Below are 24,017 nucleotides of genomic sequence, written 5' to 3'. Positions count from 1 at the left end.
TGATTCTGTGTTCATGGATTCAACGAACCTTGGATCATGTAGTACTGTGGTATTTACTACTGAAAAAAATCCGCAGGTGAACAGTGCAGTTCAAACCCATGTTGTTCAAGGGTCAACTGTGTATGAACTTACATATTTATTTTATGGAGGTTCAGTTTTGTGAACATAATTCGCCAGTGAGTGAGGAGCTATGTAAATATTCAGTGCAATACTTTCCTCCTGAGACGATCTGCCCTAACAAGAGAATTGTGAGAATTGTTCCTGTTGGTTTTGTAAGGGTCAGGAGTCATGATGAGTCACTTTTTTGACTACCTTTTCTTGAAATGTACATAATTTCACTGTTGTTTTCTTGAATCTTTATTCCAACTCTAAATTTATTTATTTGCTTATAATATGTGAAGGCCTCTCTCTGTGAGGAGTTGAGCAGTGTTAGAGGATCAGCAGTGGGGTGTGTGGTGTTTCGTAGAGAAGTAGCATCTACCTTTTCATATTCTCTTTGGGAATATCTTCATAAGCTTAGTTTACAGGTACCTTTTTGTTTTTTGTGTGGTAACTCATTTAATTCTCTCAACAGTCCTATTAGGTAGATACTATTATTATCCTCATTTACAAGAGAAAAATACTAAGGCACAGAATGGGTACTAGCTTGCCCACAGTCTCACAGTTAGTCAGTGACAGAGCCAAGGATAGGATATTATCCCAAAACCCAGCATCAGGATTCATTCACATCATTGAGTTGTGCTTCCTCACATTTTAATGGTGATATGAATTTAATTTTTCTGAAAATTGGGATTTTGGATTCAAAGTTTGAAGGGTTATATAATTTACATTTATAAACTAGATTCTGGAGATTATCTTAACTGATTGAAAAACCAAAGCCCATTGTCACACAAGTCATTAATGTTACAGCTGGTGCAATGTCCAGAATGAGAGTTAGATGGAACAAATACAGAAACAGAATGGGAAGAAATCTGATGCTGAGCTAGGATTGGCATTGAAGGCTTGCCAAAGTTGGCTGTTCTAGCTGCCACTTAAGGCAGTGTGGTGGATTCTGCAGGTTGCCTACACCAGCACTGGTTTCCCCCTTCTTCCTAAGTAACAACCACTGATTTTTTTTTTTTTTTTTTTTTTTACAAGCCTTTCTTGTAGCCAGCCCAACCAATCAGCCATATTAAGTTGGATAGTATGACTTAGGATCTTTGGTCTTAATGAACTTCATGACCTTAAGTAAGTGTCATCCTGCATTATTTCTCATGCTGTAAATTTCTTGGGAGGTCTGAGAACATTTGGTCCAAAGAGGACCTGTGCGGTTGGTTTTATATGAAAGTTTACTGGGAATATTTGGAACATATACTCCTGTGTTACATAGTGCAACTGACTAGCTTAATGTTTAGAACATATCTAGAGCTGTGTGTTCCTATTCATGAGAGAACAGGTCTGTTTTTATGTTAATGCCATAAAAATGGAATGCCCTCAGGAAAGAATATCCAACATAAAAAGTTAATACCTTCTGCAGTGGAAATTTGGACTGTAGCTGATGAGGCTAAAGTAGTTAATATTTGGTATAAAAGAAAGATACAGTTCTTTTGATTCAAATCAGCAGATTCATTAAGTATATTTTTAAGGTAAAGAGTGGTTAAAATATAGTAAAATCAAATTAGAGCTTAGAGACTTGCATTAATAGGTAATTTTTCTTCTAATTAAGTACTCTGATTAAAATTTCCCTTTGGGAGTAATAGGACGTTACCATCTGGCATATATGAACTTTGGAAGAATTTGAATGTTAAATAACAAAGTCCAGGTTTTTTCTTCTTTTCAGTGGATTTCAGTTGTCAGATATACATAGTGACAGCCCAGAAGCTTAATGTTAATGGTTTGGAGCCAGGCACAAGCCACTTGTAATATCCCAGAGCTGAAGGTACCCATCCCTTTCTCTCTGGCTGAGTTCTACTAATTGTCCTAAAGGTGAGAACTGTTCCATCTTTTAACAACTTCAGTGCTAAGTAGTGAGAATGTATGGGTAAGAAATTATAATGGAACAACTGAATTCTGTCAGGAACTTTTTTTGTAAATATATTTCAGATCTTAGGAATTAGATTCTTAGAGTCTTATGTTTAAAATTTTATTGCCAAGTTTCTCATGAAACTACTAGACAGGAGAATAATTTTTACAAAATTTTGCTTTGAGGCTAGTGGAAAAATGTAGACTTTGGAGTCAGACTTAAAATTGAATCCTGATTTTTTTCCACTAGAAACCATTTCAGTGATTTTGGGCAAGTTATTAAACCTTTCTGAACTTGAATTTAATCATCTGAAAAATGAACATAATTATATATGCCTTATTATAACTAACATTTATTGAAGTAGTCACGCTGTTTTAGACACTTGCTAAGCATTTATGTTCTTGTTACTTCTTTAATTCATCCAGTAATCCCTATCTTCAAGTATTTGCTATGTTCTTAATATAGGTTAAGTACTTGGTACATTATAGACACTAAGTACTTGGTACATTATAGGCACTGAGTATTCTTCCTTTCCTTTCCTTGAGTTCACTGGGCCTAACTTCAGTTTCTTTTGTGTATTATTGTGACTATAAACAACATAATATGTTGTAACATTCACAGTGATAGGTGTATCTGATTGTTCTGACTTCAAAGTATATGCCAAATTAGACAGCATACATAATGCTGCTTTTTCCCCCTTATGTTCATGATTATATTGTCTGTCCACCCAAAATACAATAATGTACTATTAAGAGCACATTCCATTTTCCATGCATGCTCTTTTTTTTTTTTTTAAATTATTTATTTATTTGGCTGCACCAGGTCTTAGTTGAGGCATGCAGGATCTTTAGTTATGGCATGCTAACTCTTAGTTGCAGCATGTGGGATCTAGTTCCCTGACTAGGGATCGAACCCAGCCCCCCTGCATTGGGAGCTCAGAGTCTTAGCCACTGGGCCACCAGGGAAGCCCCCATGTATGCTCATTTAATAACATTCAGAATATTATATGGAAATACTTTAAAAAATTTAAAAAATTGTTAGAATATGTATGCTATGTGGGTTTTGAATATATGAGATCTCATTTAAAAATAAAATAGTTACATAAATAAATATGATGTATCATTTGAAAGGGAATTTCTAAATTTCAGAACTATTAGTATAGACTTATATTTCCATAAATCAGCCTATGGAGAGAGGTTAGGGATAGCAGTCAGAGCTAATGATCTTTCTGGTAAATAAAAAATAAGATAGCAGCAACCATTTAAAAAATACATTTCAGCAACAGATGGTGGGACCAGAAAATTATGCAAACCATAAATTTGCACTCTAATTTTATAAAACTCCCCTCCTCCACCTCTTCTACCTCCTTTTTTGTCCTCCTCCTTCTCTTTGTTCTAGTTTTAATAGACTGTAAGGAACCAAAATAGAGCTGATAAAATTAACTCTACAACCAATCTATTTTGCAGTGTATTGCCAGATCAAGCTTGGCATTCTGTGGAGAAACAGGCAGTGAAGGAAAGTCAAGCAGAAAGCACTTAATCAACGTGCCTACGGTTGACATTATTACCCAGGACAAACTTTTTAAAATGACCTCTTTTCTGCCTCTACTCTTGCCCTGGATTTTGCCAAGTTGACCCCTAAGATTTGTAAATCAAAGTACTTTAATTTTTTTTTTTGTTTCTAATGTCAACATTATAGGTATATCTAAACTTAATACACAAACTGTCTCCATAGTTACCAGTGCTATATACATTGTGAATGTTTTCTAAATACTGAGTCTTTACTGTCAGGTGAAAACAAAACTAAATGGTTAGATGAAATATTCAGATGTTTCCAATTTCTGCTCAACTATGCAGCTAAGTGAATGCAGTTACCTATACTTTGCATGCATTTCTGTATAATCTGCGTTATGTTAGGGGATATATTTTCTTAGTATGAAAATAAGGGATACTTTGGAGTAAGAAAGTATCTGGAGAAACTAAATAGGATCTTTAATGTTTCCAGAATTTAAGCTGACTTTGAATTGCAGCATTTAGAATTTTTATCAAGGTTTTTTTTTTTTTAAAGTTGTGTTTTTCATTTGTATGTAAGCTAATTATTTGAATATTTGGTAGCTACTATATTTATGTGTGAGTAATCACTGTTCCTACTTTATTTTTATTATGGTCTCTTTGTGGAAGTAATGGTAGATATCTTTTAAGAATTTCCTAGTGACTAGTTTTAGTGTGATATATTTTTCTCTTTCTCACAGTGAGCTTAGTCAAGGATGTGATTAGTTTTGTTGAGAATGTGAATACGTGAGATACACTGGTTATTAGTATCAGTAACTGTAAATTGACCAACGAAGTTTACCCATGTGGTTCTTTGCCTTTTTTCATCTCGTCTTATTGAAGTCAGATTTTACTGAATATGATTTATTTCTTAGGCATTTTTGATAGTGTGTGTGAAGTTGGTGCCTAGTTTCTTAGTTGTTTACAGTTGCTTGTAACCTTACCTTCCCAGAAACTGGTCAAGAAGCTTGCTATTAATGAATTTTGGAAAGTCAATATTTTTTTAGTTAAACAAACAAACCAGAGTTCTGGTCCCAGGCGAGGTGGAGTTTAGCATACTCTTCCACTGAATACAGCTATAAAACCTCTCCGAATGCTGAAAGGTAAAGACAGTTGGTCCTTGTTGCATGGTTTTGATGTGCATGAATTTCATTACCCCTATTTGGTCAAATAACACCAGTCCCCAAACAACACAATTCACATTTCAGCTAACACAACAGTATATTAACGATGAGTAACTGCAAAAAGGACAAACTTTACTGCTGGCTCTTCAGTCCACACATGATTGTATAAATAACAAATTGCTGCTTTTGAAGTCTGTTGCTGATGGGTCACAGACAGTGAAAATTATAGTTGTGATACCTCCTTGCCTCCCAATGATAAACCTGCATGCTATTTTACAAGAATAAATAATAATAATAATAATAATAAAGGAATTGGTCAAAAAGGTGAAAGTGTGGCAAGGAAATGAAAAGGGATAATGCTGGAATGAAATTTGAATTGTATTATGGGGGAGTTAGGTGTGGGGTTAAAAAGAAATAGCTGATAGTGAGAACATTGATAATTTTGCTGTTTAAGAGCCTGTAGATATACAACTAGAAGAATTCAGTGAAGTCCTTTTTAGGGAATGCCATTCTTCTAGAGAGCTTCTCCAGATTAAAACATCCCATTTCTTCACTTACTTTTGCTCTTATATTCATTGTGTGTAGTCATCACAGTAAAAACTACCATTTACTCAACAAACTAATCTTCCCTAGGCATTGCTCTAATTATTTTACATACATTATCTTATTTCATCCTCAAAATAAAATATTAGGGTGTGAAATATGTCAACAGGAACAGAAACAAAAGGAGTAGAACTGAGGAAAGTACTGCTAGGCTTTCCTCTGGTCCTTGTGAATCATGATGTTTTTAATGATCACACTTCTTATATGGAGGACCCATTGCTGCCTAGATGATCTCTTTTCATAGATTTGGTGTGCAGTATAGTCAGCTTTTCAGAGTTGTATGTATTTTTCGATTCTCTAAGCTTGACTTATATTTTGTCTCAAATCAGACTTTCAAATAGAGATGTCACAGGGCTTTCAGAGATCTCTATGAGGATTTTAAAATTTGGTATGTTAATGTTAATCTAAAAGCTTATACGGTTTAAAATTTTTTTAATTTATTTACTAGTTTCAAAAATAATGAGTTATTTCCCTAACATTCTCTGCTGGTGACCAGTGACTATTTTTTTCTCCTTGAGTATCATTAACTCACAAATTTATTCATGTTTGAACTGCTTTATTCCATTGTAGTTAATATTTTTATCGATGCCCAAATTATTTCATCTTTGGCTATAGAGAGATTTCCCACTTGACTTCTGTGTTTAAAAGCATGTCTTAACAATTTGGATAAACTACCTTGCAAACAAGTATTGCCATTCAATTTCAGTGCCCAAGTTTTATTTTTATTCTTACTGGTACATTATTGTAATGCTTCATTTGTTTTAGTCTAATGTCAAATGAACAGAGATAAAAGAATAGACCTAATATGTAAATGGTACATTTATATCAAGTTGAGGTGAAAATATGTCATAACATGTTCCATGATGCTGGTTTTGCGGTAGTTTATATAGGGGAAAGTGGGGGAAATGGAATCAACACTTGGTATGTGGTGAGGTATTCATGATAAACTTTTAGAATCTGCACCATTGCAGTCAGTACCACAGTCTGTGTGGAACACTGATTTAGTTTCAGCAAAATAGCATTATCCATCATAGTATTATAAATTAATATTAAATTGAATTTTATTAGTGTTGTTTTGTTTTTATGTAATTTCGAGTTTCGTTTGCTTTTGCACCTAATTAGAAGTTATAATCCTAAAGAGTTTTAAACAAATTTTATCTTTTGGTTTTTGTATTTTAGGAGTTATCAAATTGGTTTTGTACATCATGAATAGATTTTGTGCCGTGTCTGTTGTATTATTGCTACTTTAAGTGTAGGTTCTAATTTTATTACATGTTTAGTTTTGTATCTTAGGTGGAGGATCTGTTTTTGCCATGACGTTTGTAGGAGTGATTAAAAGAAATCGTCATCTCACTCATTTGCCTTTTACAGCTCATTTTTTTGGTCTTTATGTATTAGCCTGTTCATCTGTTCAGTGGCTTATGATACATCTTTTGAGAGTTTTAAAATGAGGTTGCCAAATAGTTTGTCTAACTTTTTATCTTATTTCTGAAATGATCAATTTTCTAACATCTGTTATTCCTCCTAGATTTGGGGGGTAATGTATCATTTCTGTTGTTCTGCAATATTTTCCCATATGTTCCATGGTGAGTTTTTTGTTGTTGTTAGTAGTGATATTGTGTGTGTGCATGTGTGTGTGAAAATTCATCTTCTTAATCAGTTTTTAGTTACAGGATTTGTTAGCAAATAAGCCCACATGAAAAGGATGCTGGCAAGTTCTGCTTCTGGCATTGGTAGGTAAGATTATTTTGGATCAACTCTCCCATTCAGATCAACTGGAAAGGCAAAAAAATTGTAAAAAAATAATATTATGAAACCATCAGAGAACTGCCAAGGCAGTGAGGAATGTTATAGTCAAGATCTGGCAAAAATAGAAATCCAGAAGGAAGAGTCCTACATTTGGGACTCTTTCTCTGTCAAGGCAGTAGCTGATTTCAAAAGAGGTGGCTTAGAAGCAGATAAGATTAGAACTATCTGTAGACTCAAAGAGGCTAGAGAGACCAAAATTGGAGTTCAGGAACCCTCCAGCTTTTGATTGAGACCCCAAAGAGTGATAGCCTAGGAAAAATGGTGAATTGAAAATCAGAGCAGTGATAAATTGAAAATTGACCAGTGCTGATGGGGACAGAAGCCCAGCTTTGAATCATCTCAGTTCTAATGAATTAAGGTACATTGGGTTTCCTAGTGACCCTAGCCTGACTTCCTGATAGAAGCAAACCCAAATCCCTTCTGAAGGAAGATGTCATCATCCAGAGCTTTAAATAGCTCTGCAGTTTTCATATACAATGTCTATCACATGATAAAAAAATACTCAGGCATAAGAAAATACAAGAGTTGACTGAAAACCAAGGGAAAAAACAGACAAGAGAAACAAGTAGGAGATTATAAAATAACTACGATTAACCTGTTCAAGAGATTAAAAGATTGAGGGCTTCCCTGGTGGCGCAGTGGTTGAGAGTCTGCCTGCCGATGCAGGGGATATGGGTTCATGCCCCGGTCCGGGAAGATCCCACATGCCGTGGAGTGGCTGGGCCCATGAGCCATGGCCGCTGAGCCTGCACGTCTGGAGCCTGTGCTCCGCAATGGGAGAGGCCACAACAGTGAGAGGCCCGCGTACAGCAAAAAAAAAAAAAAAAAAGAAATTAAAAGATTGAGAATTTTGACAATTGAAAACTCTAAAAAGAACCAAACAAAAAAGACAAAAAATGAAAATTACAGAAACTGAAAAATATAACTAAGATAAACAAACAAATAAATTAGAAAAAACCATCAACAGATGGATTAAGTAACAGCTTGTATACAGTTAAAGAGAGAATTAATAGATTGAGAGATAGATCAGCATAATATATCCAAAAAGAAGAATGGAGGAATGGATGAACAATACAGAAAAGAGCATAAATGACCCATGGGATTTGGTAGAACAGATAAAACTTAAATCCAACTGGATTTCCAGGAGAGGAAAGAAAGAATGAGGCAGAAAGAATGAAGAGATGTGGCTGAAAATTTACAACACATGAAAGAGATTAAGCTACAGATTCCATGGTCTCTATGGGTCAGAAATGGGATAACTACAAGTAAAGCTGTACATAGTCATATCATTGTAAAACCATTGACACTCAAAGTCAAAGAGAAAATCTTAAAAAGAGCCAGAGCTGTAAAGGGCAAATTACCTTCAAAAAGAAGCAATAATTAGAAATGTCAGCTGACTTTACTTCCAAAAGGATAATCAACTTTACTTCAATTAAAGAAAAAAAAAACTACGAAAAAGGATACTGACATCAGGCTTAGCTTGAAAGATGCAAATAATAAACACAGGAAAAGTTAGTAGAGCTGGTTCTGTCACTAACTTATGTGATCTAAAGTCATTTTACCTTTCTAGTCCTTTTTTTAATGTTACAGTTTGGATTTGAGCTTTTTAATTTTAACGCTGTACAATTTTATTCTGACTCTTTGTCATAGATTACTGATATGCTATTTTGTGTTCACTGTGTAAGACCTCTTGACTACTTACATGTTAAACATAGTTTTTTATTTTACTTGTGTATAAATTACTCTCCAGGTAGACCTTAGTTCTCCCAGGCCTCATCTGTATGTTTCCTGGATTGATAGTCTAGGTCCTACAGCTGGTGAACACTCAGGCAGGATGGTATTGCACAAATGCCAGTTTAGAGAAGCAGGGAACAGAGGGTATGGAAATATTAGCTTTTTCTTTCTTTCTTTTTTTGTTTTTTTTCCAGAAATGAGAGTGGTAATAGAGATAAATTGTTGAAATTCTAACTCTACTTCTTTTAATCCAGCCTATTTTAACCTTGGTTCTCCAGAACAGCCAAGTCCAAACAACCAAAGTGAAAAAGGATTTGCTCATTTGTGACTCATATTGTTTCAGCTGTGCTCTTCCTTCAGTTGAAGCTACTTTCTTTCTGCACAGTTCCCCAAGGAAACCAACTTATTTCCTCCATCAGTGGTGTTCTACCTTTTAATTTTGGCTGAATTTAGGAAGCCCTCTCTTTTCAATCAATTGTTTTGTTTTGACATTCTCTTTAAAGAGTTATAGATAACTTGTTTTCTGGATCCATACATTATTTTTATTAATATTATTTTTTATTCATCCTTGGCTAAAATGTCTAGACCAGAAGTTTCTCAGCAATTCAGGGTATGTGGATTTTCCTAAGTTTTACTCTTTGTTCCTTTGGCTTTTTGTTGAATCCTCTTTTCAGGTCAATAGTTCTGTACAGCTCTGGATTATATTCTCAGTATTAAGCGTGATTTTATTTATTGTAGCCCTTTAGGTCTTAAAAGATGTTGTCTTATATTCCCTGCTGGCTAACTCCCTAATAACCTGGAGCATTTGGACAACTGTGATCCTAGTTTGTACTAACAGTCCAACATCTGACCACATGGTTTTCCGGGATTTGAAATCTTTGAATGAATGAAAGGTACTCTGCTACAGAATTGGGCAGTGCACTTTTTTTTCAAAGCAGAAGTCACTGTGACAGCTGTTCATTTTCCTGTTTATTATAGATCTGAGGTTTCTGAAGGAATGTTTAGAAGGGAGGAAGGCTTTCTCTTTTTCAGATGTGTTGGCCTTGTTATGTTTCTAAGCATGGGCACATCAATCTGATGGTACTAGAAAGATGGAATAGGTAGTGACAGATGCTATTTAAAACCAGATGTTAGAATTGGGTCTTAAAATATTTATGTTTACAATTTTTATATTTCTATTAATATAACTTAGTTCAAAATTTTCTCTGATATAAATTCTCTTTGGGAACCCAGATAGTTCATGAATAGCTTTAAAATCTCTAGGCTTATTTGTATCTGGAAGTTTTTTAAACTTCATTGTATCCTTTAATTTAGTTAAAAGAAAGCTTGGAGCAATCAATAGGCCAACTGCGGAGTCAACGGTTATTGAGAAACTCAGGAGGGAGAAGTATTTCTGTTACAAGTCTGAGTACAAGTGACCTCGATGGTGGCACTGTGACAGGTAAACTCTTCAGATGTTCTGAAAACCTTTTCTTTGTTTTAAAAATATTCCTGAAGTACATATTGGATACATGTAGTATTTAGACAAATATAACCCATACATAAAATCATACAAATAAGGTGTTAGAAGATGCAGTCAGGGTTTTAGAGTGAATACTTTGAAGTATGTTCAATGGGACTTTGATTTTCTGAGTCTGTTACTTTTTTCTTCTCAGGCTCTGTAGACCATGTAGAGCTTCACCTGACAGAACCTTATTTAATTGTCTGCCTCCAGTGAAAACACACACACAAATAGGATTTACTGTGTGGTGTACTTTCTGGATTAGAAGTCTTGTCCTAGGTTCATAGTTTTTCAAAAGTCTCATTATGAAATATCCTGTGACACTTGTTAATAAAGGGGAATTTTATCCTTGGTGTGCAGCTCGATTTCAATGGCTACATAAAAGGTGATAACACTTAGTTTGCATATAATTATACTTCCCTACAGCACTGAGGTTCATGTTTGAATAGAAGAGACTTAGAAAAGTCTGCAGTGAAGAGAGGCGATTTAGACAGAGTGAACATTAGTAGCTTGTGTTGTTAATATCATTATTGGTCATGATAATAATGATTAAAAATCACAATCAGCTATATTTCTTTATGTAGTTTAGTTTATACTGATTATTTATTTATTTATTTATTTTTTTGCGGTACGTGGGCCTCTCACTGTTGTGGCCTCCCCCGTTGCGGAGCACAGACTCCGTACGCACAGGCTCAGCGGCCATGGCTCACGGGCCCAGCCGCTCAGCGGCATGTGGGATCCTCCCGGACCGGGGCGCGAACCCGTGTCCCCTGCATCGGCAGGCGGACTCTGAACCACTGTGCCACCAGGGAAGCCCTATACTGATTTTTAAACACCATTCAGGTTTTAGATAATTTGTTATTTGAAAAATTCTGTTTTATTAGTATTATTTTAGGGAGTCATAAAAGTTATTTTTTTTTTTAGCAACTTACTATTTTTATGTAAGAGAAAATACTATATTGCTTCTTTGAAAAGTACAGCCAATTAGAATTTTTGATGTGTTCTAGTTCCAGGTTATTTCAGTTGTTCATTTTATCTGCTTTAAGAGCAAGATAGGTGCCAATTTTGTGGAATTTTATGGCCACAGCAAGATATTTGTTTGTGATTGTCTGTGGGAAATAATCCAGGTTGAGGGCACATGTATATATCCATGTCTGCTGTGTATTTCCTGAGTAAAATTTTAGATCGTTTCTTCTCATGTGGTGTTTTTAATTCTTTCCCTTTTCTTTCTTCTGTAAAGAGAGCCACCGTTTTCCACCTACCTCACCTCTGAAGGACTATGGGGATCAACAGCGTATTAAACGAAATAGGTCCAGAACTGGTGTCCGATTTGTTCGGGAGACTGATGACGTGGGCCAGGTATTTTGTACCCATTCTGTAGTCTGGTTCCTTGCATTTCTATTTAAATCACTAACGCTTGAATTTTATGGCTGTATTTTAACTAAGAGTTTGATCATCACTAACTTTGTAATGGTTTTTTTTTAAACCAAGTAAAGTATTTTATTTTCAATGTGTTGATCATCATCATACATTTATTTTGAATTTTGTTATGGAGGATTATATTTTGTAGAACATTTAAAAGTGAGTTTAGCTGGACATGTTTTGTTTCCTTGCTCAGATGGCTTGCTCTTTTCCAAGCTCTGCTAACTCAGCTAGTTTCTATTTTTCTAAGTTTAGTTTAGTATGAATAAGTTAGTCTTTGTGTGGTTAACCTATTGATTTTTCCATTAGTGTTTTTCTGATTGCTGAATCATTGATGGAGCCATTTTGTATTAAGCAGGAATTCTAGGCTTTTTCTATGCATTCACTAAAGATTTTGAAGGTATTAGTTCTATAGCTATATTTCTTTTTCTGCTTCTTTAAACTTCTATGCAAGAGCTGAAAAAAATTTTTTTTTGTTATTGTGTTGGGTAGCTAAATTAATTAGATAAGGACTAGGAGATGTTGCTGACTTAGACATCTTTGTTTTGGTAGTTTTAAGATTGAGGACTCAGAGTTTGTTAGGATACTCATCTATAGCTTTCCCTTATTATAACATAAGATACAGAGATAACAGAACCAAGTGCATTAGAAGACGCCTTGTAGAAACTTTTCCTTGACAGTGTTATTTTTTGGTAGGTGCAACTTGCTAGTGTGGATTATGTGATAAAACCTAGAGCAGAGAACAATATCCTAATATTACTTACTCTTTCATTTTGTTTATTTAGTGCCTTTGTCCTGGGACAGTGCTTGGGCTTGGAAACAGTGATGAGCAAAAACCTTGCCTTTTCACAGAGCTTACAATTTAGAGGGGGAGCTAGATACTAATCAAAAAGTATGTAAATACACCCATAATTATGAGCCGAGATGCATGCTCTAATGGAAGGAAGCATAGGGCTATAGGAGTGTTTATAGAGGGACCTGCCACAGTTAGGGAAGGCTTCCCAAAGAAAGGCTGATTGAGCTGATATCCGAAAGTTGAGTAAGAGTCATTTGAGGTAGAACAAATACCTTGGCAGGAAGGAAGATAGCACCTATGAGTAATTTAAAGAAGGCCATGTGGCTAAAGAAGTGTGAAACCCTGAGACCATGCACAGCCACGTAAGAGGGTGACAATTACTTCGAAAAGATCACTCTGGCTCTAGTGTAGAAAATGGAGTCAGTGTGGGTAAACCAATTAGAAGGATATTGCTGTGTTCTGGGTGTGAGCTGATGGCCACTTGGATTAGGATAAATGGAGTTGGAGAGAAAGTGGTAGATTTAAAAACTATTTGGTGGATAAAATGAAAGGTCTTGAAGATCAGATGACCATTTGGGGAGGGTGGGAATGAGTGAAAAGGCGGTGTCAAAGATGAGTCCTAGGATTCTGCTTTGCAAAACTGGAAAATCATCACAGCAAAACCTAAGTGAATGGTCTGTTGTTCATCTGCTGTATTACCTCCGCTCCTTTCTTTTTAATTGTTCTTCCTTGTTTTAGTCCATTTCTTATGATGACCTTTAGCTCCATATGACTGTGTACTTTCTTAATGCCCCAGTGCAGCATTTGTGGTTTTGTTTACATATCTGTCTCCCATGACACTTGTTTCCCAGCACAGTTGCTGGCACTGGTTAGTTGCACAATGTGAATTTGTTGAAATGAATCAATTTTTTATTTCTGCAAGTCTGTATAACTTAGTTTTTTATTATAAATTATAGCCTACACATACATGTATAGCATACATATTTACCATTAAAAGTACAGCAATATGAAAAATCCATGTAACTACCACCCAGACCAAGAAATAGACGTTTATAGTACACCCCAAACCTCTTTTACACTCCTCCTTTCCCCAAGGGCTATCAACTATTTTGACTTCTATGTTAATCATTCTCTTGATTTTTAAAAATATTTTTACTGCTTATATCTTGCTTAGTATTGCCTGTGTTAAACTTTATATAGATGGAATAATGCAGTGTAACTTTTTTTGTAACTTTCCTTTTCCATTTAATGTTTTGTTTTTGGAGTGTAGGTAGGTTTGATCATTTCATTTTCACTGCTGTGTGATACTCCGCTGGAGGAATATATTGCGGTTTATCTCCATTTCATTCTTATTGGACTTTGGTTTGTTTTTAGTCTTCTCATCATGAACAGTGCTGCTCCATACATTCTTTTTTTTTTTTTTTTTTTTGCGGCACGCGGGCCTCTCACTGTTGTGGCCTCTCCCGTTGCGGAGCACAGGCTCCGGACGCGCAGGCTCAGCGGCCATGGCTCACGGGCCCAGCTGCTCTGTGGCATGTGGGATCTTCCCGGACCGGGGCACGAACCCGTGTCCCCTGCATCGGCAGGCGGACTCTCAACCACTGCTCCACCAGGGAAGCCCTGCTCCATACATTCTTGTTCATGGTTCCTCATGCATGTGGGCAAGGGTTTCTTGGCAGCATGGGTTGGCATGCTGAGGCATGTGGTCTAGTTGAATAAAGTTCCGTAACACAGCCATGCTCATTTGATTATGGCTACTTTTGTGCTATAATGGCAGAGTTGAGTAATTATGACACAGGCCATAGAACCTGAAAGCCTGAAATATATGCTGTTGTACTGTTTACAGAAAAAGTTTCCAGACCTCTTTTCAAGAGTATCTATAAAGAGTGAAATAGTGCACTATAGAGGATGTAATGGTCAATGTTACATATAGTTTTAAAAACTTCTCTTTGAGAGAAAAAGTTTTATTAGGTCTTGATAACATTATAAAATATGGGTATTATTGCAAAGAGCAAGTTCTTATTCTTACCGTCAGTGAATCTTTATGGAAGAATTCAACAGAATCCTAAATGGATAACTTTGTTTTGCTTTTATTAGTTTCATGCTTTTCATCAGTCCCTCCGAGACCTCAGCAGTGAACAAGTTCGCCTTGGAGATGATTTCAACCGGGAACTTGCCAGAAGAAGCCGGTAAAAGCTGAATATGATTTTTGTTGAGGGGTGAATTATTAGAAGAATAAAATAGGTTCTGTAATTGACATGTTTATATGAATTTCCAAAAAAAAGTGCTATGTTTTTATACTAGTATTTTAAAGTATATTCATAGAACAGTTCAAAACCCTTTGAATTTACAATGTATCATGACTCAGTGTTAGACAAATTAATTTCATATTTTTAAGAACATTTTATTTCATGCTGACATTATGGAGAGATATGTTGCAAGACCTTAGTAAAGAGGTAGATTTGCAAATACATTGGAGAGAGAGACCCATTGATCGACACTGGAGCAAATAGAAGCATAATGTGGAATTTGTCAGTGGACATGAGCCATTGTAGAATCTGACATTTTATCTTTCAGTTGAAATCTTCAAAAGCTAGTTGTTTATGTCTGCCCAGTTTTTGCAATTTTGTCAATTCTGGGTATTCCCTAAGAGGTATCACTTTATTTAAGATTTCTTCACTGTCTTCATTTTCATCATCAGTGGTGACAGGTGACTTTCATTTAGAGACCATATTTTTCAAGGAATAAACATTTATACCATCTCAAAAGTCATAATCTATATACAGCAATGATTAGAGAACAAAAAAGGTGAATTGAAATTCGTTCACTTGCTAGGTTCACTTGCTAACTCGTACTCGAGCTAATGAAATCATTCCACATGACAGTTTTGTGTTGCTATAGCAAAAAGAGTCAAAGCTGTAAATGTTAAATCTGAATATCAACTATAGTCTGCATAACTTATCTGCTTCTGTATGAGGAAGGCAGGAAATTTAGTAATAAGAATAAAAGACCTTGCTGTTACCATTATTACTACTGCCACCAGTAAATATTATTGAACACTTATTTCATGTCAGGTAGAATTAGGTTTAATTCTCACAACAGTTCTAATGAAGTGGTAATTATTATTTTCCCCATTTTTCTTTTGTTGTGGAAACAGGGCACAGAGAGATGAAGTAACTCAGCTTGTTGGAGATCAAAGGAGGGATGTGGTGGAGTCAGAATTCAAATCTAGGCAGTAAGGCCCCAGAGTGTCTGCTCTTTACCACTTATAGTACACTGTGGTTCAAGATCATTTTCACATATAGCTGATATGAATAAGGCATTTAAATTCCTGAATTTTAAACTATATTATTGAGCTGTGTTATTAATCTTTTAAATGGCAAGGGTTAGTTAATTTAATACTTAGGTATTTATTTCTGACAAGTTGATAAACTCAACAGAATGGCATTAATATTCTAATACAGTATGTTCTTGGAATGGCTTTATTATGTAGCTTTTCCACATTTGAAGGAAGGGTATAAATTAAGCATTAGGAACATGAGTTTCAGGAAGTAGTTGTCCTGTAGGAAGATACAGGGGAAGTTGCAGGGATGGTTTAGTTGACTAGTTTAAATGGTCATTTGGACATGCAGTGGTGGACTGGGAATCTTCTGATCCATGGGCTGGTACCATCTGGTAATAGTTTGTGTGACCTAGGGGCATATGTAAGGCAGAAAAATTTTATTAGAGCCAAAATAAGAGTCAGTTTTCTTCTGAATCTTGGTGGCTTAACTTTGTGGATGAGGAAGATTTAGGATCCAGTTCTGCTTTACTTAGACCACAATTCTTAATTCATGTTTATAAAAATTCTGGGTAGGAAGTTGTTAGGTTTAACTTCCTACATGATTCAGAAAGGTTGATATTCTCATTTACTTACTAATTTTTAATTTTTTTCATGACATTTATTGCAAAAGGTACATAAATAATAAGAGTACACTTATTATTTATAATAATAAGTGTACTTACTGAAAGCAAACTTTTAGAAAGGATTATATAAAGTTAACTGAGAACTCACCTATTTTGGATGCCATATGAAAAATTGATTAGAGGAGGGCGAACTAGAAGACTGTTGCATTAGCGTGAGAGATGATGGCTTGACCAGGTTTATGGTAAGGGAGAGATGAACAGGGATGTTTCAAGTTTTTATTTGAGAACAGAGAGCTAGGATTTGGCAATGGATTGGTTATGAGGGGTAAGAGAGAATAAACCAAGGATGACTCTCAGATTTCTGACTTGAGTAACTGAATAGATGGTAAATCCACTTCCTGAAATATGGAAGACTGGTGGGGGTAGGTGAGGCATAGAAATTAAGAGTTTGGCCTTGGATATGTTAGGTTTCAGATGCCAGTGAGACATCCAAGTGGGAATGTAAAATATGCAGCCAGATATTTACTCTGGAACTCAAAGGAGAAGTCTCCATTAGAGAGATAAATTTAAGTGTGGTAAGCATATAGAAGTGGTATTTGGAGCTATGGAAATGGATGATATCTAGAGAGAAACTGTAGGGAGAACATCAAGGACAGAGCTGAATGCCCAGGAGTTCCAATATTTAGAAGTCATATAAAAAGAGGAGCTGGCTTGAGAAGAAAGAGCTAGTGAGGTATGGGAAATCCAGCAGCACATGGAATCACAAAAGCCAAGAAAGAAGTACAAGTAAAGACTTTCTAAGAGATCTAAAGACTTAGAAAGTCGACCGTTTAAGGTAACTTCTTTCTGAGGAAATTACTAAGGGCATATGAGTCAAATAAAATGGCAACCAAGAAAAAGGAAGATATAGGTTATAAGAGATAGAAAAACTAACCTGAGACTTCAGTGAAAGTAATTTCCAGCATGATAGCCATATAGCAGGCCCAGAAAGTAATCACTGAATTCGAGCAGGAAGTAAGTGTCCTTTGAGAAGAATGTAGTCAAGAAGAATGGAGTAGATTCTTAGTAGATGATTGAGTAATAAGTGGGAGAAAAACATCAATGATGTGATAATAAGGCCCGTGTAAGGCCAAAAGGTAACGGAAAACTCTAGAAAAAAAAGAAAGCACAGGAAAGTTAGTGATCCAACTAGGAAGCTGACAAAAATGTGAGCATGATAGAATGTAAGCAAAAAGCATTAATTCTCTATGCTGGAGTAATTCATAATGGGTATAAATGTATTAAGTTACACAGGTAACCAATAGAAGAACTGAAAATAGTAATAAATTTATCTGAAATTGAAGAGGAATGTGAGTTAAATATTTCAAAACAGAGTTGAAAATATCTCGAGTTGAAAATGATGGAGGTAGCCCGCAAAAGAATTGAGAACGTATTAGTTGAGCATGGTTGCCAGCGGGGGTTGGAACCAGATAAGTGTGAGAGAGAAAGAGCTTTTCTTTTCTTTATACGTTTTCCTGTACGATTTGATTATTTATCATGTGTGTTATTAATTTGATGGGAAAAAGGTAATGGGAGATAAATGAGTGAGGACAGAGTTTGTATAGCACACTCAGATGTAATTTGATTACGAATTCCTGGAGAGGATGGCAGATCAAGAGTTTTGTCCTCCTTACCTCTTTCATTCTTCTTAATTTAAAATGGGAGATATTTCAGTGTGTTTGTTTATTCAAGGTGATCTAGTATAGCATTGTTTCTCAAAGTGTAGTCCCCAGATTGTCAGTATCAGCATCACCTAGGAATTTGTAGGGATGTACGTTCTTGGGCTCCATTGCATATCTACTGATAGATACTGTGTTCGTAACAAGTCCTCCAGGTGTTTCATAGGTTTGCTAACGTCTAAGAACCACTGCAGCAGAGTATTATGTAATAACATATTATGATGTTGTAAATTTCACGAATTATGTATATTTTCTCAAATAGCCAACTTAAAAAAATACTCTTTTTTTGTTATGTGCCTAGGTCCGATGCTGAAACAAAAAGGGCTTTGGAAGAACTGACTGAAAAACTTAATGAGACCCAAAAACAAGAAGTGGTGAGAACTCTTTATTTATAGAAAGTTTTATTTCATACACAGGTGGTAGAGTGATTGAGCTGGTCGTAATCACGGTGAAGTTTACTAGATTTTAACTTTTTGGGTAGTATATGCATTTTGTCTAAAAATATGTTCTTGCACCTCTTATAAAATATTCATGAATTTTAGGTATTTAAGTTTGAAATATTTATAGTGGTAGTATATTAGAGATAGAATTAATTTTTAGAGTTATGAATATTTGAAAGAGATTTAAAATTTTATTGATTCTGTGATATTGTGGTTTTTATTAAATGATATTTGAGATATACAAAATTTTTTGGTAGTGACTCTGTAGCGCTCCCCATTGAGTGTTTTCAGGTCATCTCACAGAATTGTGTAATCAGCATTGCTGCAAAGAGCTCCTTGCTCTGTTTTTTGTTTGACGTGGTGCTGATTGAAAAAAACCCCTAATTCTCGAGTTTTATTATCTCAAACTCAGATTGTTGACACTCATTATTTATTTATTTATTTTTTGCGGTACGCGGGCCTCTCACTGTTGTGGCCACTCCTGTTGCGGAGCACAGGCTCCGGACGCGCAGGCTCAGCGGCCACGGCTCACGGGCCCAGCCGCTCCGCGGCATGTGGGATCTTCCCGGACCAGGGCACGAACCCGTGTCCCCTGCATCGGCAGGCGGACTCTCAACCACTGTGCCACCAGGGAAGCCCGACACTCATTATTAAGTGATTTCTTTTTATCAAATCACTATTCTTGATGGAATTAAAATAAAAAATGAAGTACATACATTGTCCATTTCTTTGCATCATCAGGTTGTTTTTTTTCTTTTTTTAGGAGAAAAATATCATTAGAAATTGTCACTAAACTGTTGCAAACTTATCCACTTCAGGAGCAATTGTGTATTCATTCATTTACCACAAAAACGTTGTTTTTGTAAGGCAAGGGATAGTAGCAGAATTTTCTTAACTTGTTTTATTAAAATTGAGAGTTTCCTAACAAAAGCAGATAATTTTTCTCCAGTTGTAATTTTTCTCCAGATGTTACTGTGTTTACAGTTTCTTACATAGATGTGCTGAATTTATTTTGGAGTTTGAATTTATTGGCCACATATGCTAAGATATGGATATGCTCTATTTTTAAAGAGATCAACTTATTTTCTCTTATTTTTAATTTAAAAAGTTTGGAGGTACAATGTACTTATAGAAAAGTACATGTATTATTATATAGCTTGATGAATTATTACAAGGTGAGCACACCCATGAAACCACCACCCAGATCTAGAAATAGAACATTGCCAGTGCACAAGAAGCCTCCTTATTCCCCCTCCCAATCACTAATTTCTCCTTTTCTGACCACTATTTTGACTTTTAAACCTATAGATTAATTTCACCTGTTTTGAACTTTTTATATAAATGGAACCATGTAGGGCATCTTTTGTGTCTGACTTCTTTTGCTGATCATAATTGTGATATTTCTGGGTGACGTGTCATGTACTTGCAGTTTGTTCATTTTTTATTGCTCCTTAGTATTGCATCGTATGGATATACTGCAATATATTTTAACATTTTATGATAGGTATTTGAATTATTTCAAATTGTGGGCTATTACGCATAATCTACTGCTACCAATCTTATTGTTTTAGTGCACGTGTTTGCATTTCTGTTGGTATATAACATGGAGTGCAATTGTTAGGTGCCTTCCAATTTAGTAGATACTGATAAACAGGTGTTCAAAGTGGCTTCACTAATTTACACTCTTTAGCAGCATATGAGAAATTGTGTTGCTTTTCAAAGACTTGGTATCATTAGTCTTTCATTAGTAGCCATTATGTTAGGTGCTTACAGTATCTCAGCATGGTTTTATTGGCATTTTCATGATTACTCATGATGCTCAATGATGAGCTCAATGATGAGCATCTTTTCGTATGTTTGTCGGCTATTGGCTAGTTTCTTTTTTGAAATGCCAGTTTGCTTCTTTTGCCCACTTTTTTACTGGCTTGATTGTCTTTTTGTTATTGATTTGTGGGAGGTTTTTATATATTTAGTATACAAACACTTTGTCAGTTATCCGTATTGCAAATATTGTCTCCTATTCTACAGCTGCTGCTTCTTATTTTTAAAACTCTCTTAATGGAACCTTTTGTTAAAATTTAATTTAGTTCATTTTCCATCTTTTCCCATGTCCCCTGCGTCGGCAGGCAGACTCTCAACCACTGCACCACCAGGGAAGCCCCATTTTTATGATTTTTAAAATTTGTTTCTCCATTTTTCATTTGGAATGTTTTCTTCTGACCTTTCATTTAGTCCCTTTCTTCAGCTGAATCAAATCTATTAAAACCACCCACTGATTTTTATTTTCACTTATTACAATTTCATTTCTAGAATTTTTATTTCTTTTCCTTTTACTTTGTAGTTCTAATCCTCAATCTGTGTATCTGTGTCTCATAACTCCATCATCTGGATCTTCTATAGGTCTGTTTCTATTACGTCTTATTTTCCTGGGATTTTGATTGCATTGTTTTTGCCTTCTGTTTACTTTTGATTGTCTAGTTATTTTTGATGACAGAAACTATTTCATTCTCTTCAAAGTAAACTTGCATAGATAACTTGATAATTATTATGTATGAAAGGACATGTTTCCTTTTGGTTACAGATTAGATTAGGGGCCATAGCACTCATGAATTACCTTATCATTTATTGTTGAGATATTTCAGTGTTAAACTTTAGTGCCAGGTTTCAACTATTTTTGATTCATCCTTCCTGCTACTGTGTAGTCCTTCAGGATTCCAGCCCACAGGCTGGGTTGTGGGGATGGAGAAGTTTAACCAGGCACCTCCTTCCTGGGAAGGGCTCTCAACTTGTTTTTCCTCTTTAACCCTATGCATCTGTTGAAAAATTATTAAGCTTCTCAGTGTCTCTGCTGCCTTTTCTGAAATGGGCTGATATTTGAGAGAGAAAGGATAGGGTTTCTTTTTTCTCTTGCATCTTGGTCTCATATGTCTTTATCTCTTTAGCTTTCCAATGCCTTAAAACAGATATTTAAAGTATTATTTCTTGCTATTTAAGTTATTTTCAGTGGAAGGATTGGTCTGAATTATCTAGTCTGTCATTTTTAGAAGTGAAACTCCCTGAATCTTTCTATATCTATCAGATTCCATTACTATGTTTGTGATTCTTAATGCACTTGTATGAGGCTTCTATTACTTGCTACTTAGGTATACAACTCGTGAGCATGCTTGTATCGAGGGATTTGATCCAAACTCAGATATCTTCAATGTTCTGCTGAGATCCTTATAGATCTGACTAAGCCGTGGACATATCCAATGGTCATGCTGGTTTTTGACATTGTTAGATAGGTGGGATAGTTTGAGTTTGGGGAGTTTGAAATGCTAATTTGCATAATGCACAGTACATTTTTTAAGTTTCACGTTTTGCCATTTTTACAAGAGGACCTGAGCTACTTCATTTATATTTCTTTCATATAGCAAGTAAAGTTAGCAAGTACTGTCTATATAGTCTAGAGTGTTAATGTGGGTCTAAAATATAACCACTGAGTTCAATCTTAGCAGCTGAATTCAGAGAAAGCCTGAGTTCTCTCATCATTACTATCCATCAAAAATTATCCCACATCAGATAAAAGCTATGATTGCACAGCTATTCCATAGATGTCATACCTCACTAGTGCTCAGTTCTTTGGTGTAATTGGTTTATACAACTTGCTTGTTTACTCAACTGTCCAGTGGGCCCAGCTCATCAGGGCACATCTTTTTATGTTGTCAAAACCTGGAAAATCATACACACCTAACTGTGCACTTGGTTGAATTGTTCATCTGCTAGTTCCTCGCATCAAGTTGTGATGTTACACCTTGTTTTGTGCTTTCTGTAATTTGCTTTCAAAGTAGGGTTGTCTCATAACTGTACAGAGAGCATGTCAAACCTCACATGGGTGTATGTAGTTCTGATTAAGAAACAATTGCCTAATGCAAAACTTAAAAATAATATTGTGGAATTTTAGAAGGTCTTCTGAAGGCCACGTGGTGTTTACTTTCAACCTGTGCAAGGCTTAATATAGATATTGTGACTCACTTATTCCAACTGAAGTCAACATTTACATTTTATAACTGTTTGACATATTGTGTTGTATTTGTGAATTCATGATAGCATGTTGTCAGGGAAGATGCCGTTTTGTTGTTTGAGCATTAAACTTCTCAGAGGCTGCAGCTGTGTTCCCCCCTCCAGGTTTAAGTGTAAAATAAAATTACCAAAGTGATGCACATTCACTGCGGCAAACTTTTAAATATTGTACAAATATATAAAGAAAAATGAATGACTGCTCCTATCTCCCACCAATTTCACTTCCTTTTGGTAACTCCTGTTAATCAGAATTATTGTGCATTATTCTGAGATTGCAATTGTTCATCATGCATTTTCTCAGTAACTAAAATACATCTTGAAAGTTTATAGAACACATTTTTCTTTGAGGGGCAAAAAGTATTCCTATCAAACACGCCAAGATTTAATTTGTTAATCCTTTGGGAATCATAATTTTGTTTGTTCTTTTTTCAAACTGCCCATTGGAAGGGAGATATTATTTATAGCATGATGCTATGGAAAATATTTTCTGTTAACAATTGTGATAATAAACAATATTTTGTGCGCCTCATACCACAGGGGAAATTTTAGTCTATTAGTTGTCTAGGCTTTACCCGCTTGAGTGTGATATGAGTGCATATTAAGTTTGATTATTTATGGAAGAAAAAGACAATTTTATTTTGATTTCTGTAGGAGGGTCACTATTTAAATTAAAAATGTAAACGTGGATCCAGCTACTTCTGGAAGAGTTGATCATAAATTGACTCTAAAAACTTTCTCAACACTGTGTTTAGTCAGATAGTTATTGCACAGATTACAACAGCAGGATAAGTAACAAATACTTACTGGAATGGATTTGTTTTTTTTTTTTTTGCGGTACGCGGGCCTCTCGCTGTTGTGGCCTCTCCCATTGCGGAGCACAGGCTCCAGACGTGCAGGCTCAGCGGCCGTGGCTCACGGGCCCAGCCGCTCCACGGCATGTGGGATCTTCCCGGACCGGGGCACGAACCCGTGTCCCCTGCATCGGCAGGCGGACTCTCAACCACTGCGCCACCAGGGAAGCCCTGGAATGTATTTTAAACCAGCAGATATTATTAAAGATCTGAGGGATCAACATATTGAAAAGCCAGAATACAATCCTATAAACAGAATGCTTTTGCTTTTGTTTCACCTCCTTTCATTAAATGCTAACGTTAAAGGTATTCTAATTTTTATTCTGTTATTTTGCTATTTTAATTAATTTAATTAATTTATTTAATAAATATATTTATTTATTTTTGGCTGCATTGGGTCTCCGTTGCTGCATGCAAGCTCTCTCTGGTTGCGGCGAGTGGGGACCACTCTTCCACCACGGTGCATGGGCCTCTCGTTGTGGAGCACTGGCTCTAGGCA

At 35.7% G+C, this 24,017-nt stretch overlaps 1 protein-coding gene across 2 annotated transcripts in view; it reads left to right on the top strand.

The window, feature by feature from the left end:
• Positions 1–24,017, top strand: part of CEP128 (centrosomal protein 128) — a 433,475-nt gene that overhangs the window by 31,642 nt on the left and 377,816 nt on the right. For both annotated transcript variants that reach the window (XM_029239363.1, XM_029239364.1), the window contains 4 exons: positions 10,137–10,263; positions 11,564–11,682; positions 14,639–14,730; positions 18,467–18,539. In XM_029239363.1, the coding sequence (XP_029095196.1) occupies positions 10,137–10,263; positions 11,564–11,682; positions 14,639–14,730; positions 18,467–18,539 (411 nt within the window). The remainder of the gene's footprint in view (positions 1–10,136; positions 10,264–11,563; positions 11,683–14,638; positions 14,731–18,466; positions 18,540–24,017) is intronic.

The sequence above is a fragment of the Monodon monoceros genome, unplaced genomic scaffold (genome assembly GCF_005190385.1).
Source record: "Monodon monoceros isolate NGI ecotype Baffin Bay Population unplaced genomic scaffold, NGI_Narwhal_1 Super_Scaffold_21, whole genome shotgun sequence".
Classification (NCBI taxonomy): Eukaryota; Metazoa; Chordata; class Mammalia; order Artiodactyla; family Monodontidae; genus Monodon; species Monodon monoceros.
Note: the sequence above shows the minus strand (reverse complement) of the source record. Positions and strands in the feature narration are given on the sequence as shown.